Source organism: Lampetra fluviatilis, chromosome 44 (assembly GCF_964198595.1).
Source record: "Lampetra fluviatilis chromosome 44, kcLamFluv1.1, whole genome shotgun sequence".
Lineage (NCBI taxonomy): Eukaryota > Metazoa > Chordata > Hyperoartia > Petromyzontiformes > Petromyzontidae > Lampetra > Lampetra fluviatilis.
Genome location: NC_136318.1, coordinates 8,717,736 through 8,731,469, shown reverse-complemented (window position 1 = coordinate 8,731,469; position 13,734 = coordinate 8,717,736). Strand labels below are relative to the sequence as shown.

Here is a 13,734-nt window from a genome sequence, read left to right as displayed (position 1 = left end):
GCCTGTTCAATTTAACCGTAGGACCCAGGTGAGTTTTCAATTAATTTAATTAAACTAATCAAATCAAATGTAATCAATTCCTCCCGAATAAATTAAACAAAAATAGGAGCTTAATAACTGTTAATTCTTATGGCAAGATATCGTAAGGGTGCGTGTGATTTATTTTTGTTACTCGATTAATTGACCGATATAAATTTCCACACAACAAGCCACCATTTATAATGTCCAGGTCGCTTCAAAAAAAAAACTACGTATCTCAAGTTAGCCTTACCTGCTCAAATAAAAAGCAGTAGTTTAATTGTGTTTAATTGTGGTGTACGCTCAGGAGTAACTTTAGTCACCTAAAGTTGGCGGTGGGGGGTGGGGAGTCAGGGGGTGGGGGTCGGGGGAGGTCCTCGGGGTTGAGTTTGGCGCAAGGGCTTCTGGGATCTCTCTCTTCCGCCCCGTGAAGAACGTGGAGCCGCCATGGGTGAGCATCCGCGCCGCGGGAAAAGCGCCACGAACGCGACTTTCGCGCGGGATCGCCGCGCTCAAAACGCTTCGCCGAGACGCCCGAGTCTTGGCGACCGCGCGCGATATGTTTTTAGCGAAGTAGGCGGTCAAAGAGACCCCGTGAGTGCGTGGGTTAGCCAGGCCGCGTGGTGTGTGTGGAGTTCTCGCTCAACATGGCGGCTTCCACCCTCCCAGCAGGCGCGCTGAAGAGGCCGCCTCGCCCTACCGCGAGCAGCTGTCGCGATTCTAGCTCGCGTCGTCGTAGTTATGTCGTCTGCGGAGAGGTGGTACCACCACCGCAACGTTTGTTGTGTGGACTGCTATGCTCCCAAGCGTCTATGCGGCGCCGCCTTTACTAGGCCCGCTCTGACCACAGTGGTGAAGAATTCGTAAATGTGTTTTTTTGGGGGGTAAGATCGCGTAAATATATAAATGTGGCGTTAAACCCGCCACCACCCGACATAGCCAAGTAAGGGTTGTCGCGTAAACAGAACACGCCGAGTCGTTACTACAACCGCGCACCGGTGTGTTGGAGAGCAAATCTACAACATTCATGACTGCAGGAATTCATATTCTTGGTTCTTTCGGTAAAGTCACATCGCTTGTGTTGCGATCGAAACGTCGTGGGTTTTTTGCTTTTATTTGAGATTTTTTTTTTCTATTTACGTGACTTTACTGAAAGAACCAAGAATATAAATCTACAACATTTACAATCTGAGTTTCAGATTGTAGAAACGAATTGGCTGTCGGGTGGTGGCGGGTTTAGGGGCACATTAACGCGATCAAACCCCAAAAAACCTTTATTATGGGTGATATTGGTCGCGAAAGCTTACGTGTTAAACCAGTGGGGTGAGTTATGATCTTATAGCAACCCACCTGAATGGCCGCGGTGTGGGGGGGGAGGCTTTCATCTACCACTTGGTTGACAAAGAGCTGTGCACGTTCATCATGTTACCGACTATGTCGTGACCCAATATATTGATACTGCGGGTATATATTTTTAAGGGGCATTCGTTTCCTTTGCTAACCATGTGGCGATGCGCTCATGCACGTGGCAGGGCCAGTGCTTAAGTATAGTTCACGCGTGTTGTGATTATTGCATTTTTAACATTGGACTATTTGGAGGTTTAATTTCAGTTTCATGTATTTGGTGTAGCCCTGTGAGCCATTCGGCTCTTGAATCGGGTGCAACCGCAACAAACAAAAAACATGAACAAGAAAACATCTTAAAGTGACTATGCGCAAACACAAAAATCCAGGAAAAATAGCTAAAAACTTCCAGAAAAAGCACCAGACACCAACGCTGTGTGCAAAAATCCCAGTGGGATGGAAGTGGCAGCCAAGAAATGGAACGCGTTCCAGAGGACAACCAAAATGAAAACGGCCATTGTTAGGTATAGAGCAACACGTATCGATTGCAATGGAAAAGTAATGGAACGCTTCTGAGGACGTCTTGACGAGGAGGTGAAGCAAATGAAATCAGCTCGTGTGCAGACGCCAGTTTGATACATCGCAGAATCGTGCAAGATAGCAGCTTGGGGAGAGGCCTAACATTTATACGTACAGCATGTTGAGGTTTATTCAACCGTGCTAATCGGAGGTGCGGAGGAAGGACAACTAACGGTGGTAAAACAGTGAGGTTGGATCTTGATAAAAAAAACGTGGAATTCGTGCCACCAGTTGGCAAGTCGGTAGTGCTACTGGTAATAGAAGGTGGCTATGAAGAAAGCGAGAATTGGCTTGTGATTTTCGGTACTTGCTTATTTACATTTGTATATTGTTTTATATATTCGTATAATATACAAGCAATATAAATGAAATTGTAAATGGACCATATTTGGACTTGAAATAAGAGGGGTTTTGTTTATAGAGAATGGATATACCAGGGAAGCCCACCCCTAAATTGTCATGGTATTTTGAGGACACACTGTAGGTGAATCGTAAAGAGCACTTGCCACTTCCACCCAATGCCTCGAGTGTAATGTGATCCATCTTCTTGGTTCTTTCGGCAAAGTCACGTAGAAGGAAAATAATAAAAATAAAACATAATAAAATAATTCTCACGACGTTTCGGCCACAACGCAAGCAGCCGTCCTCAGGTGAAGAACAGGTCTGTCGGAAAGACAGCGTCTGAATGAACACCATCAGACGCTGTCTTTCCGACAGACCTGTTCTTCACCTGAGGACGGTTGCTTGCGTTGTGGCCGAAATGTCGTGAGAATTATTTTATTATGTTTTATTATTTCCCTTCTACGTGACTTTACCGAAACAACCAAGAAGATGAATCCCTGCAGTCACGAAAGCTTTAAATCGAAATATAATGTGATCATGTGTGCGTTTTATTTGTTGTGGCCAGGTAAGTGCCGAGGTCTGCGTACCGCCAGGAAGCTGAGGAACCTGCGCCGCGAGCAGCGCTGGTCCGACAAGAGCTACAAGAAGGCTCACCTGGGCACGGCGCTCAAGGCCAACCCGTTTGGCGGAGCCTCTCACGCCAAGGGGATCGTCCTCGAAAAGATGTACGTGGTTGGGGAAGCGAGCGAGGTGGAGTGAATGTCAAGCGTGCGTTTCGTGTGTTGTGCCTATGTACGTGTGGATGTTGAACTTCTTCTGCACCGTAACGTAGCCAATCACCCCTCCGATTAGCACGGTGTTAGGTTGTAGTGGGGGGGGAGCACAGGCAATAACGGGAATAGTGGCCAGGATATGGTAGGAGACGAGTGAATTCTCACTGGTTTTCTGCCACTTGTGAAACTTCCGAATGGAATTGGCCAAACATTACAATGCAGGTTCCTCGTGAAAGTCTTTGGATTCGGTTAAGCTTTTCTGCAAAAATCTGTAGCATGTTGTTATGTATGTTGAACCTCTTTCACACCGTATGGAGCCAACCATGCTAATCTGAAGGTACGGTTAGGTTAATGGGAGTTTTTAGGTCATGTTTTAATATTGAGAGGGAGATGTTAAACTTGTACCATGTCATTGTGAATACAATGGTCATATACTTGCACTTGTTACCTTAATCAATAATGATTGGCTTTCTTTGACTTGAATTGTACCTTGAAAATGATTTTCTGCTTTATTATCTCTTTCCGTTGACAGCGGCGTTGAGGCCAAGCAGCCGAATTCCGCCATCCGCAAGTGTGTGCGTGTACAGCTCATCAAGAACGGGAAGAAGATCACCGCCTTTGTCCCCAACGATGGCTGCCTCAACTTCATTGAGGTGACCAGGCTCGGTTGATGAAACAGTTTACTGCATATTCTTGGTTCTTTCGGTAAAGTCACTGATTTTTTTTCACACCTGATAATGATTGCTTGTGTTGCAGTCGAAACGTCGTGAGAATTTTATTGTTTTATATTTTTATTTTATTTTTTTCCCTTCTACGTGACTTTACTGAAAGAACCAAGAATATGAATCCCTGCAGTCACAAAAGCTTTAAATCAAGGTTACTGCATGTTAACAATTATGCATTCTTCACTTGAAAAATAATAACACTGCATGCGTGCAACTGATATGAATGAAATTCGTTGAAATTATTCATTTTGAAATAGATTAAATACATAGATAACTCTGTAAAGGGAGTTTTTTGTAACTCATGGTTATGGTCAAAACTGCTGCAACAGATTTGTATTCTGATTAAGGGTCCCTTTTTTCAGGTTTTTATCCTAGATGGAGAATGATTTTCGGAAGATACAACCAAAAAGCTCAACTCTTTTTTTTCCCCACAACTTTAACAGTAAAGAAAAGACATCAAAGGCACCATTCGTTCTAGAGTTATATTGTTACTTTAATTTACACAATTGGATGTCTCAAGGGCATTGCAATGGTGTGAATAGTGTTACTTTGTAAAGGAATTAGTTTCTCATGAGTGATACAAACTCCCAGGGTCCCATTTGGGATGCTGCCTAGTTGTAGCAATAGGCAGGAATATGCAAGAAGCAAAATATCTTATATTCAAGCTAAAAGCAAAATACATATACAAGATATATATAAGATATATTTAGCTTTTTGTATCTAATTTGTTCTGCCGTATATCCAATTAGCATGTGTGGCTACGTACGGTGCGAAAGAAATTCAACATACGCATGTACATCGTCAATATTGGTCAGCCCAACACAGTCCCGGCAACATTGCCAGTTCAAACCTTTGGTCCCGATGTACATTTTGGCAAATGTCCCTTTTCATCAACAACAGCATCAACGTAGGATATATCACCATGCTGACCTCGCGTGTATTATATCGCCGTTCGAATTGCATTTGTACTCTATGCAGCATCTGTTGGCTCTATTGGCGATTGCGATTGTTCTGACTTTAATTGTGAATCTCTTTTTTATTTTCCCCCCCTCCATCCCCGGAACCGTTCGCCCTCGCGCAGGAAAACGACGAGGTCCTGGTGGCCGGGTTCGGCCGAAAGGGCCACGCCGTGGGAGACATCCCCGGCGTTCGCTTCAAGGTGGTGAAGGTGGCCAACGTGTCGCTGCTCGCCCTCTACAAGGAGAAGAAGGAGCGGCCCCGATCATAAAGCGTCACACTGCCATGTGTGCGCAGGCGCGTTTGTGCAGTTTCATCAATAAACCCATGGACACAGTTTACTCATGTCTTGCTGGTCATTGTGCGAATGGTTCTGTAACACACACTTAGTACTTGGTCCATCCCAGGTAGTCATTGACACATCCGGGCAACCCAGTACTGCCACATGGCATGGTCTTGTCCCATCATAGGTCTTGCCCTGTAATTCTTGTAGAAGTTCTGCACTGTTTGGTTCCAGCTCCCGTGTGGTCATCTTAATTTTCCAGGACCCACTTTGTTTTTTACCAGGAAAGGCCCACTGAGCTGTAAAGCTCTTTCTGAAGTGGCCTGGCCACAAATGATACCCCAACGAGAAGTGGCTTATGTGGGAATGTTTTGAAGCCAAATATTCTGTTTGTTTTTAAATGTGGAGGAAAAAAATGGAGGATGTGAAGGAAAATCTATGGGGAGAACATGCAAACTCCAAATATAGAGGCATCAGTGTTGGGATTGAAACTACAACCTCCAGTTTACCAGGCCTGGCAGATAGCATCCTGCCACTGCAGCACCCGATGCACATCTAAAACTTGTCATTTTATCCAAAGAAACAGAATAATGTTGGTCTTTTTTATGATGCATATTCACACGAGGGCATGTTAACACATGGGTGTGTCATGCTTTTTATACACAACCATTGTTTTGCAATTTGATGTTTGTGGATAGAAAGTTTTTTTCAAAGCCATTTTTAAGTTGAAAATAACTGGTTTAGGGTAACAAGTGAGTGAAATTAAATCCGGGATAACAGTCTCGACATTGTACTTAATGGCAACGAGGCTGTTTTTCAAATGGCCAAAATTTGAACCGTAAACTGGACAGCCAGCTGTGTGATTAGTCATAAGTCGACATGCAATGACTCAACGTCCCAAGTGGGTTGTCGAGTGATGTGCGTACCAGTGGCTGACGTTACTGTCAATGTAAGTCATCTAGAGATGTTGCACCCAACACGGAATGAACCATTAGCTTGTCCATTAACAAGTGTTTATTAAATAAATTCGTTTTTATATATGTATTTGTAATTACAACCTGAGTCATGTAATCACTGTAGTAGGAACCCGTGGAACTTCTGTAGTAAAAGGATGGTGAAAATGTACGTTTCATCATCTGACACCTCACCAATGTCGCGTGACGTCATAAATTGCCCGCTCCTGCGTCACTTGACGTCATCACTCCCTGTCCACTTTACCCGTTGTCGCGTGACCTCAACCCATCTCACCACCACCCAAGTCCAGCGTGACGTCATCCCTTCACTCGACCAGTGGGGTGTGACGTCATCACTCACATCTTCATCGCAATCTTTCGTGACGTCGGTACTCCGCTCCCCAACATCCCAGTGCCTCTGAGGTCATCAACCCCGCCATCTCAGCCCAATCAGCCCCTCCCCACCTCCTCACCAGCGTGGTGTGACGTCATAACCCCCTTCATCACCTGGCCAAACTGTGTTATCTTTTCCTGTGTGTCCCGGTGTGCGTTACAGACAAACAAGCGTGTTGATTTAGAAGAGATCTGTGGTATTACTCACTTCCGTGTTAATGTTGCCACTAGAGGGCACCATACACCAGCCTCGCAGCTCCAACTCCGTGCAAGTTCACGTTATATCAGTGTTCTTCACTTATTTTCAGAGGGGGGAGGGTGGCAATTTCGCCGACGAGACATCATCAGTGTGAGGGCCGCCACACCATTTGAAACCACCGGGGGTTTGACAGCAGCACGATAATAAGGGGTGCCTTCACTATGTGTGTATTATTTGTGCACTATTTGTGTGTTATGTGTGTATTATAATTGTCGGGGGCCGCGCGAAAGACCACCAGGGCCTCCACAGTGGCCCCTGGTGACCTTGCGTTGAAGAAGAACACTGCATTGTATGATCACATGAAACCCCCTTCTGATCTTCCCACATGATAGGCTAACACGTGATGACAACACCCTTCTATTGGAGACCGGAAACAGGAAGACCTCTTCACAATTCTGGCAAATCGCCTGATGAGGCTGGTTGCAATCACCAACGAAACGTCGTACTCGAAATGTAAACGTTGTGGGTTTACTCTCCAACACACCGATGTGCTGAAGCAGTAACCAATTGGCACGTTTTGTTTACAGGATAAACCGTACTAATTGGCTGTGTCGGGTGGTGGCGGGTTTCACGACGCATTCATATTTATGCAATCTCACACCCCCCCCCCCCCCACAAAAAAAAATCGGAAAATCACCTGACTGCATTGGGATACTGCGGTGGTAACTTAAGCTGAATGTTTAGAGACGGAGAGGGGAACATTTCCTTTGTGTAAGCTTCCCAGCAGCTGGTATAAATTGTTAGTCAAGCTGCCATGTATAAGCACTGCGCGTGCTTCAAGAGTTGTAGCGGAACGTTGCCCCCCACCCCCGCAGTGGAACACAGCTGCCACAGACAGAAGTACTGGCACCAACACACGCGGCTCAAATATACAATATCACAGCGAGTGGAAGAAGGAGCCTTCTGCATCATTGTGTAATGAGCGACTTCCATGACACATCATGTAGAGGGTAAGTCTTTTATTTCTCACACTGGGCACAACACAGACCAACCTTATTCTTCTCACTCTGAGTACAACACTTCGATATTAGAGTCTCTACTGGCTACACACAGCCGATCACTCGGCGTGGTCCCACCGCCTTCACTCGGCCACGCTGCTGGCTGGCGGCGTGACGATGACGGCGATGGAAACCACGCAGGAGATCTTCCACGTGGCCAGACGACGGAGAGAGATGTTGGCGAGCAGCCAAGAATCCACGCACGAGCCCCGGGTCCACTCCCCCTTATATCCCCCCAGGCGTGGCTAGGCCCCGCCTCTGGCCACGCCCTCTCGTGGAATCTTCGATCAGGTTCCCGGAGTATCTCGGCTAACCCCACCTGTTACCTTTGCCCCAGATACACCTCCTTCTCTGATTGGTTGTTACTTCAACCGTGGCCGTCCCCGTGCTTCTGTTTCCTGGGCAGCAGGTGTCACCATGGCATTACAATTGTAAAACACTCCCCTCCTCCATATGTCAACACGTGAGCCTTCCCCATCGCTGGAAGAGTGACCACGCATGGCTTAGCGAGAGAGCGTTCATCGCTTGTCACAGAGGTTCACGCGGATCGAATCCAGCAACCGCCCTGGTTATTACTGCGGTGCGTTGATAGCTAACAATCAGCAGTCACTGCCCCCTACTGGTATAGACTCCTGAACTGAACTAAACTTTCTTTATATTTCATCATTAGACCTCCTTTGCCAGTACCAAAATATAATAATAGGGCTTTTCCCCTTTTTTGTGGCAACAAAACTGAAACCTTTTTACGAGGATTCATGTCTGCATTAACCACAATATTTGCATTTGACTGCGAGTATTGTGGTTAATGCAGACATCAATCCTTGTAAACAGGTTTCAGCTTAGTTGCCAGAAAAAAGGGTAAAAACCCTATTATTATTATTATTATTATATATTTTATATATTACCAGGTAAGGCCCACTGAGCGGTGTAGCTATTTTTTCAGAAGCGACCTGGCCACAAATTAGAACTCAACGTAGTGGATTATCATCGTGTGGAAATGTATAGCAGCGGCCAAATACTCTAAACGTATATTTCTAAATGTGCAAGGAAAACCCGGAGGAAAATCCACGTGACCACGGGGAGATAGAACTTGCAAACTCCAAATATACAGCAGGCGTCAGGGTCGTGATCGAACCCACGACCTCCTGTATATTAGGCGAGATAGGTAACATCTAGCTCCCATGGTGAAGGTCACACTTGCAAATCAGATTGCCCTCGTCCATTGAGTTGCGTCACCTGGTGAAACAAAATGCACTTGAACGACAACACCTCCGCTACCATTCCAGGTCGCAAGATAGGTTTACAAAAAAACATATCGTAGAGCACCAAAACGACATTGCGGCCCAACACAGCCAAGATGTGTCCCACGAAGCGTCTTGGAGTCAACTGCCGAACTACGGCTCACTGAGACACAAGGAGATGCAGATCAGTGAGATGAGCAGATACGGTACACAATAGACAAGAAAAGCTACGGACCAACATCTAACTAAAGAACTCTGGTTTAGTGAGTGGGCTCCAACATCTCATTCTGGTGGGGGGGGGGGGGCATTTAGTCACAATGAAATGTCGGAGACATTGGTAAGGGGCCGTCCATAAATGACGTCACGCGATTGTGGACGATTTTTGACCCCCCCCCCCTCATCGTCACACGGCGTCACAAAAAGTCAGACCCCCCCTCAAATATGACGTCACAAAGCTCTGCCCCCCCCCCAAAAAGTAAAACATGCTTCAAATCGCTTTAAACTATTGTCATTGTAGTGCGTATTTAATGTGGCGCTGCACTCTGATGTTGTAGGAGAAAACATTTATAAAAAAGTATATTTAATTAAGTAGAACGTGTTGTCTATATTTATTTAAAGTTGCGCATTTTGATGTGACGTCACATTTCTCACCCCCCCCCCCTCGTCACACATCGTCACAAATGTCTGACCCCCCCCCCCCCAGGTGCGTGACGTAATTTATGCACGTCCCTAATGTGAAACGCTCATAATAATAATTGTATCTCACAGCGTTATTCCACTCAGAGGCGCAAGGAAGCGCAGACAGGCGGAACGGCAGCCCCACGTGATATGCCGGCGTCAAATTCCACCCGCGTCCTCTATATATGAAGGTGTCATCAGCCAATAATTGAGTGTTTACACGTGTGTGGAAACCAGAGCAGATGTGCTCGCAACACTATCCTCAGCACGTCGAATAGATGAAGTCCACATTTGCTGTACCGCTTCTCCTGGCTAGCCAGGCTATGGCCCCTCGACGTCCACGGGGAAGGAGTTTTGCAGCATTGGAGCTGTCATCCACCAACCCTCGCCGCCTCCACAGTGCTGGAGTGAATGCACTGCATGTATGTTGAACTTCTTTCTCACCGTACGTAGCCAACCGCGATGATCGGAGGTGCGGGGGAAGGACAACAAACTAGACACAAAAAGCACTTCTAAAGAAATTAGTATGTATCTAGATTTAAAAGTGCATAGCTCCAGTGGCTTCCTAATATCGGAAGCAGGAGCGTTCCAGACGGCCGCAGCAGCGCATCTGAAAGCGCGCGATGCGGTGACTGCCTTTGTTCGATGGCCAGCCTAAAGCCGCTGCTGCTGTTGCTGCGAGGATGACCCTAGTTCGAGTGATGATGGTTCGTGCTCCTTGGCGAGGTCAGCGAGGTATCGTGGTTCATTTGTGGCAAGCGCTTCGTGTGTAGTGAGCGCGACCTCATGTATAACGTATTCGTTCGTCAGCTGGAAGCCAATTCATCTCAGCGGGCACTGGACGGGACGTGGTCGGACTACAGACCACCTGCGTAGCCACCGTCGCTGGGGCAATAATCAGAAAGTCTGAATATGTATTTGTTCTGGAGGAATCCGATGAGCAATAAAGCTCTTCTTTACCCCGCATACTTCAGCAGGTTATTGTCTTGCTGTGGTTGTCCCATCTGATGACGATTGCTTGTGTTGCGATCGAAACGTTCGTGATCTATTATTTTTCTACCTACGTGACTTCAACGAAAAAACCAAAGATTATGGATTCCTGCAGTCACGAAAGCTTCAAATCAAAGCTCTTCTTCACAAGTCCAGTAAGGGGCACGGGGTTATGACGTTACAACAACAAACTAAACAACATGATCGTGCAAAGTACAGGAAAGCCAAACAAACCCCCCAATATAGAACATACACATACAACTAAACCATCCCCATCCTTAGCATTGCTAGCACACGGTGGTATGCATTCCCTCCCGTTTCCTCCGTCGTATCTCTGTGCTGGGAGACGACTTTGCTGTAATGGGTGCAAATTATGAGTCGTCGTATTTCCTCCGGCCCCACCTTTCGTTGACACGGGTCTCGTAACACGAAACCCAAAATTGCTTCCTTTATTTTTCCCAACAGCTGCCGATTAACGATTTAAAATGAATCAACGTACGGGGGGGGGGGGGGGGGGGGGGGTATCCATGAAGAGGTATTAACGGCGCTTCGAATCATCCGAAGAGCCGTACGCAGCTGGAAGGATTTGCGGGACCATGACCACGTGGGTCTGTGCCCACGAATCGGGGGGGGGGGGGGCGTCGATGATCCGACTGAACGACTCAGGGTATTACTACTATAATAGGCTAGAAATGTGTGTAACGCGCGTGACCTCACTCCACATGCCCCCCCCCCACCCCGTCATTAATAATAAAATAATCATGAGCGGGTGGATTTTTACACTCACGCGGAAGAAGGTCGAGTGGAAAGATCTTTTTTTTCGCACTGTCGCTTCAAATATGACGACGTTTCTTTATAGAAACTGACGGTCAAAGATAAAAATACGCAGCACAGTGCTACATCAGTACTTGACGTCACCGAAAAGAGCCTCCCCCTCCCCCCGTCATTAATATCATAAGCAAGAAAAATGTTTACGCAAATTCGCTTTAAATTTGACGTTTCTTTATTGAAAGTTACTCAAATAAATAACTCTACGCAGACGTTTCTTTACGTACATATTACAGCTTCCGTTGTAGGACGGGCAAAAGGCGAGTTATCAAAGAATTACAATGAACCGGCGGTTTTGAACTGCCTGTTGTTTGAAAAATGTTGGTCAACGTTGTTCGTGATACACGTGAGAGGTGTTTTTTTGTCTCCCCCCCTCGCCCGCCTCGCCCGCCTCGCCTAACCGTGACGCTTGGTGATCTGCTGCTCTAGCAGAAGACGACGGAGACGTGAGACACAGTCACAGCTCAGATGTTGACAAACACGCGGTTCGGGGATCGACACTTTTTACGCACTGGAGGCCAAACCCGCACGTATTTCTCAGTCAGCACGAGGTCTGTCTGTCATCACTGTGCAGTTTACCGCAGTTTTTGAAAAAAAATTCTTTAAATCAGATGTGTGTGTGGTTAGTTTGTTGTCCTTCACCTGCACCTCCGATAAGCGCGGTTGGCTACGTACGATGCGATAAAAGTTCAACATAGTAACAAAATATACATAATCATACTCAAATCCCTCTCGAGAAAAAACATTTATTTTTATACAACCCATCATAATAATCAATATTCTTGGTTTTTCGGTAAAGTCACGTAGATAGAAAATAAAAAATAACAAAATAATGTTTTAATAAAAGCAGAAAACCCCACGACGTTTCGATCGCAACACAGGCGGTCTTCATCAGGCACGTCGTGGGTTTTTTTGCTTTTATTTTAAATACAAAATTTATTTTATTATTTTAATTTTCTACCTATGTGACTTTACCGAAATAACCAATAATATTAATTTCTGCAGTCACGAAAGCTTCAAATCAAGAATGCATATATTATCAGAGTACGTTTTTTGTTTGCATTCTGACCACAAGTATTGTGGTTAATACAGACATGATTCCTTGCAAAAGGTTTCAGTTTGGTGTTTTAACATTTTAACACCTGTTTTGTTGCCAGAAATAAGGGGAAACCATTTTCTCATATTTGTCTTTATTTTTTGTATGAGGAACGGTAACGTAGTGATTTGCGTGCTGCGCTACGAACCCGGCAACCCGTGTTCCATTCCCTCTCACTGCCAATACCAATGTCGATCATTTGAACCGGTCTAGGGTCTCCTCGAGGTCGACTCAGCCTCAGATGAGTACCTAATGCGGTTTGCGAAAATCGCCACTAGGGAGACAAAGGCGGCCAGGCGTGGTGCGGGCCACCCGTCTCCACGTGTGCTGTGCCGGCCTTGACAGGTGCTCGCTAAGCGCACTTGACCCTACAGCCTTGGTCTTTGTGTGTAGTTTTATGGTTTCGGATTAAACCGCTGTCTACTGATAATTCTTTAATGATGGATATGCTACCCTTGCTGAACGTCCTGTGCGTTGCACATTTCCACCAAGAACACAAACAACCGCCACTTAGCGACTCATGCCGCGACCCTTTAAATCTGTTAATTCGCGGGATTAAACCCGTCAACTATGCAACACTTGCATCCGCACGGCACTCCGCGGTCACGGCTCTCTCGCAAGGGCTCGGTGCCCTCCACCACGTGCTGCTTCGTGGCGCGGGAGACTCCGTCGGCCGCGTTCATGTTCGCCCTTTCTCACCAGGAGGAGTGGGGGGGATGTCGTGTTTGCCACGATAGGGCGATGCGAGATATATCGTACGATATAGAATCAAGGCCGTAGCCATGGAGTCAACATTGGGGGGGGGGGGAATAAATCTTCCAGGGGGTCTGGGGGTCCCCCCCCCCCCCCGAGAAAAAAATAAATAAAAAATAAAACGAATTTTCTGCCTAAAATATAACAAAATTCACCAACACATGGGATGGACTTTTTTTTTACAATAATGTCTAATAGTGTATTGTATTACATTGCTCTGTTTTTTCTTTTTTACATTTTCTTGTTTCATTGTATGTAATGGCAGAGATTAGGCATTAACAACATGCAACCATAACCACAATCATATAAACAGAAATCCATTTTATAGCAATATACTGGGAGGGACATTTTTATCATATTTGAATATTGGAGGAGGGGGGATGTGTCCCCCCTCCCCCAATATATATATTATAATTACGGCCTTGATAGAAATCCACGATAATTGTGGCGTCAGTTTTCGTTAGCCTAGTTTGTGCGTTTGAAATGGTTGTACAAGTCCAATTTCCTGACAATGCCTGTGAAAT

The 13,734-nt window shown here is 45.9% G+C and overlaps 1 protein-coding gene across 1 annotated transcript; it reads left to right on the top strand.

Annotated features, from left to right (window-relative positions):
- The first annotated feature begins 384 nt into the window (after window positions 1–384).
- RPS23 (ribosomal protein S23) lies at window positions 385–5,079 on the top strand. The gene is made up of 4 exons (XM_078876386.1): window positions 385–469; window positions 2,849–3,008; window positions 3,589–3,709; window positions 4,863–5,079. The coding sequence occupies exons 1-4, from the start codon at window positions 466–468 to the stop codon at window positions 5,007–5,009; spliced, it is 432 nt and encodes a 143-aa protein (XP_078732512.1). The 5' UTR covers window positions 385–465; the 3' UTR covers window positions 5,010–5,079.
- Window positions 5,080–13,734: the final 8,655 nt, after the last annotated feature.

Coding starts and splice junctions, on each gene's coding strand:
- RPS23 (XM_078876386.1), top strand. Junction 3,009..3,588: donor GGGATCGTCCTCGAAAAGAT/GTACGTGGTTGG, acceptor TTCCGTTGACAG/CGGCGTTGAGGCCAAGCAGC. Junction 3,710..4,862: donor GCTGCCTCAACTTCATTGAG/GTGACCAGGCTC, acceptor GCCCTCGCGCAG/GAAAACGACGAGGTCCTGGT.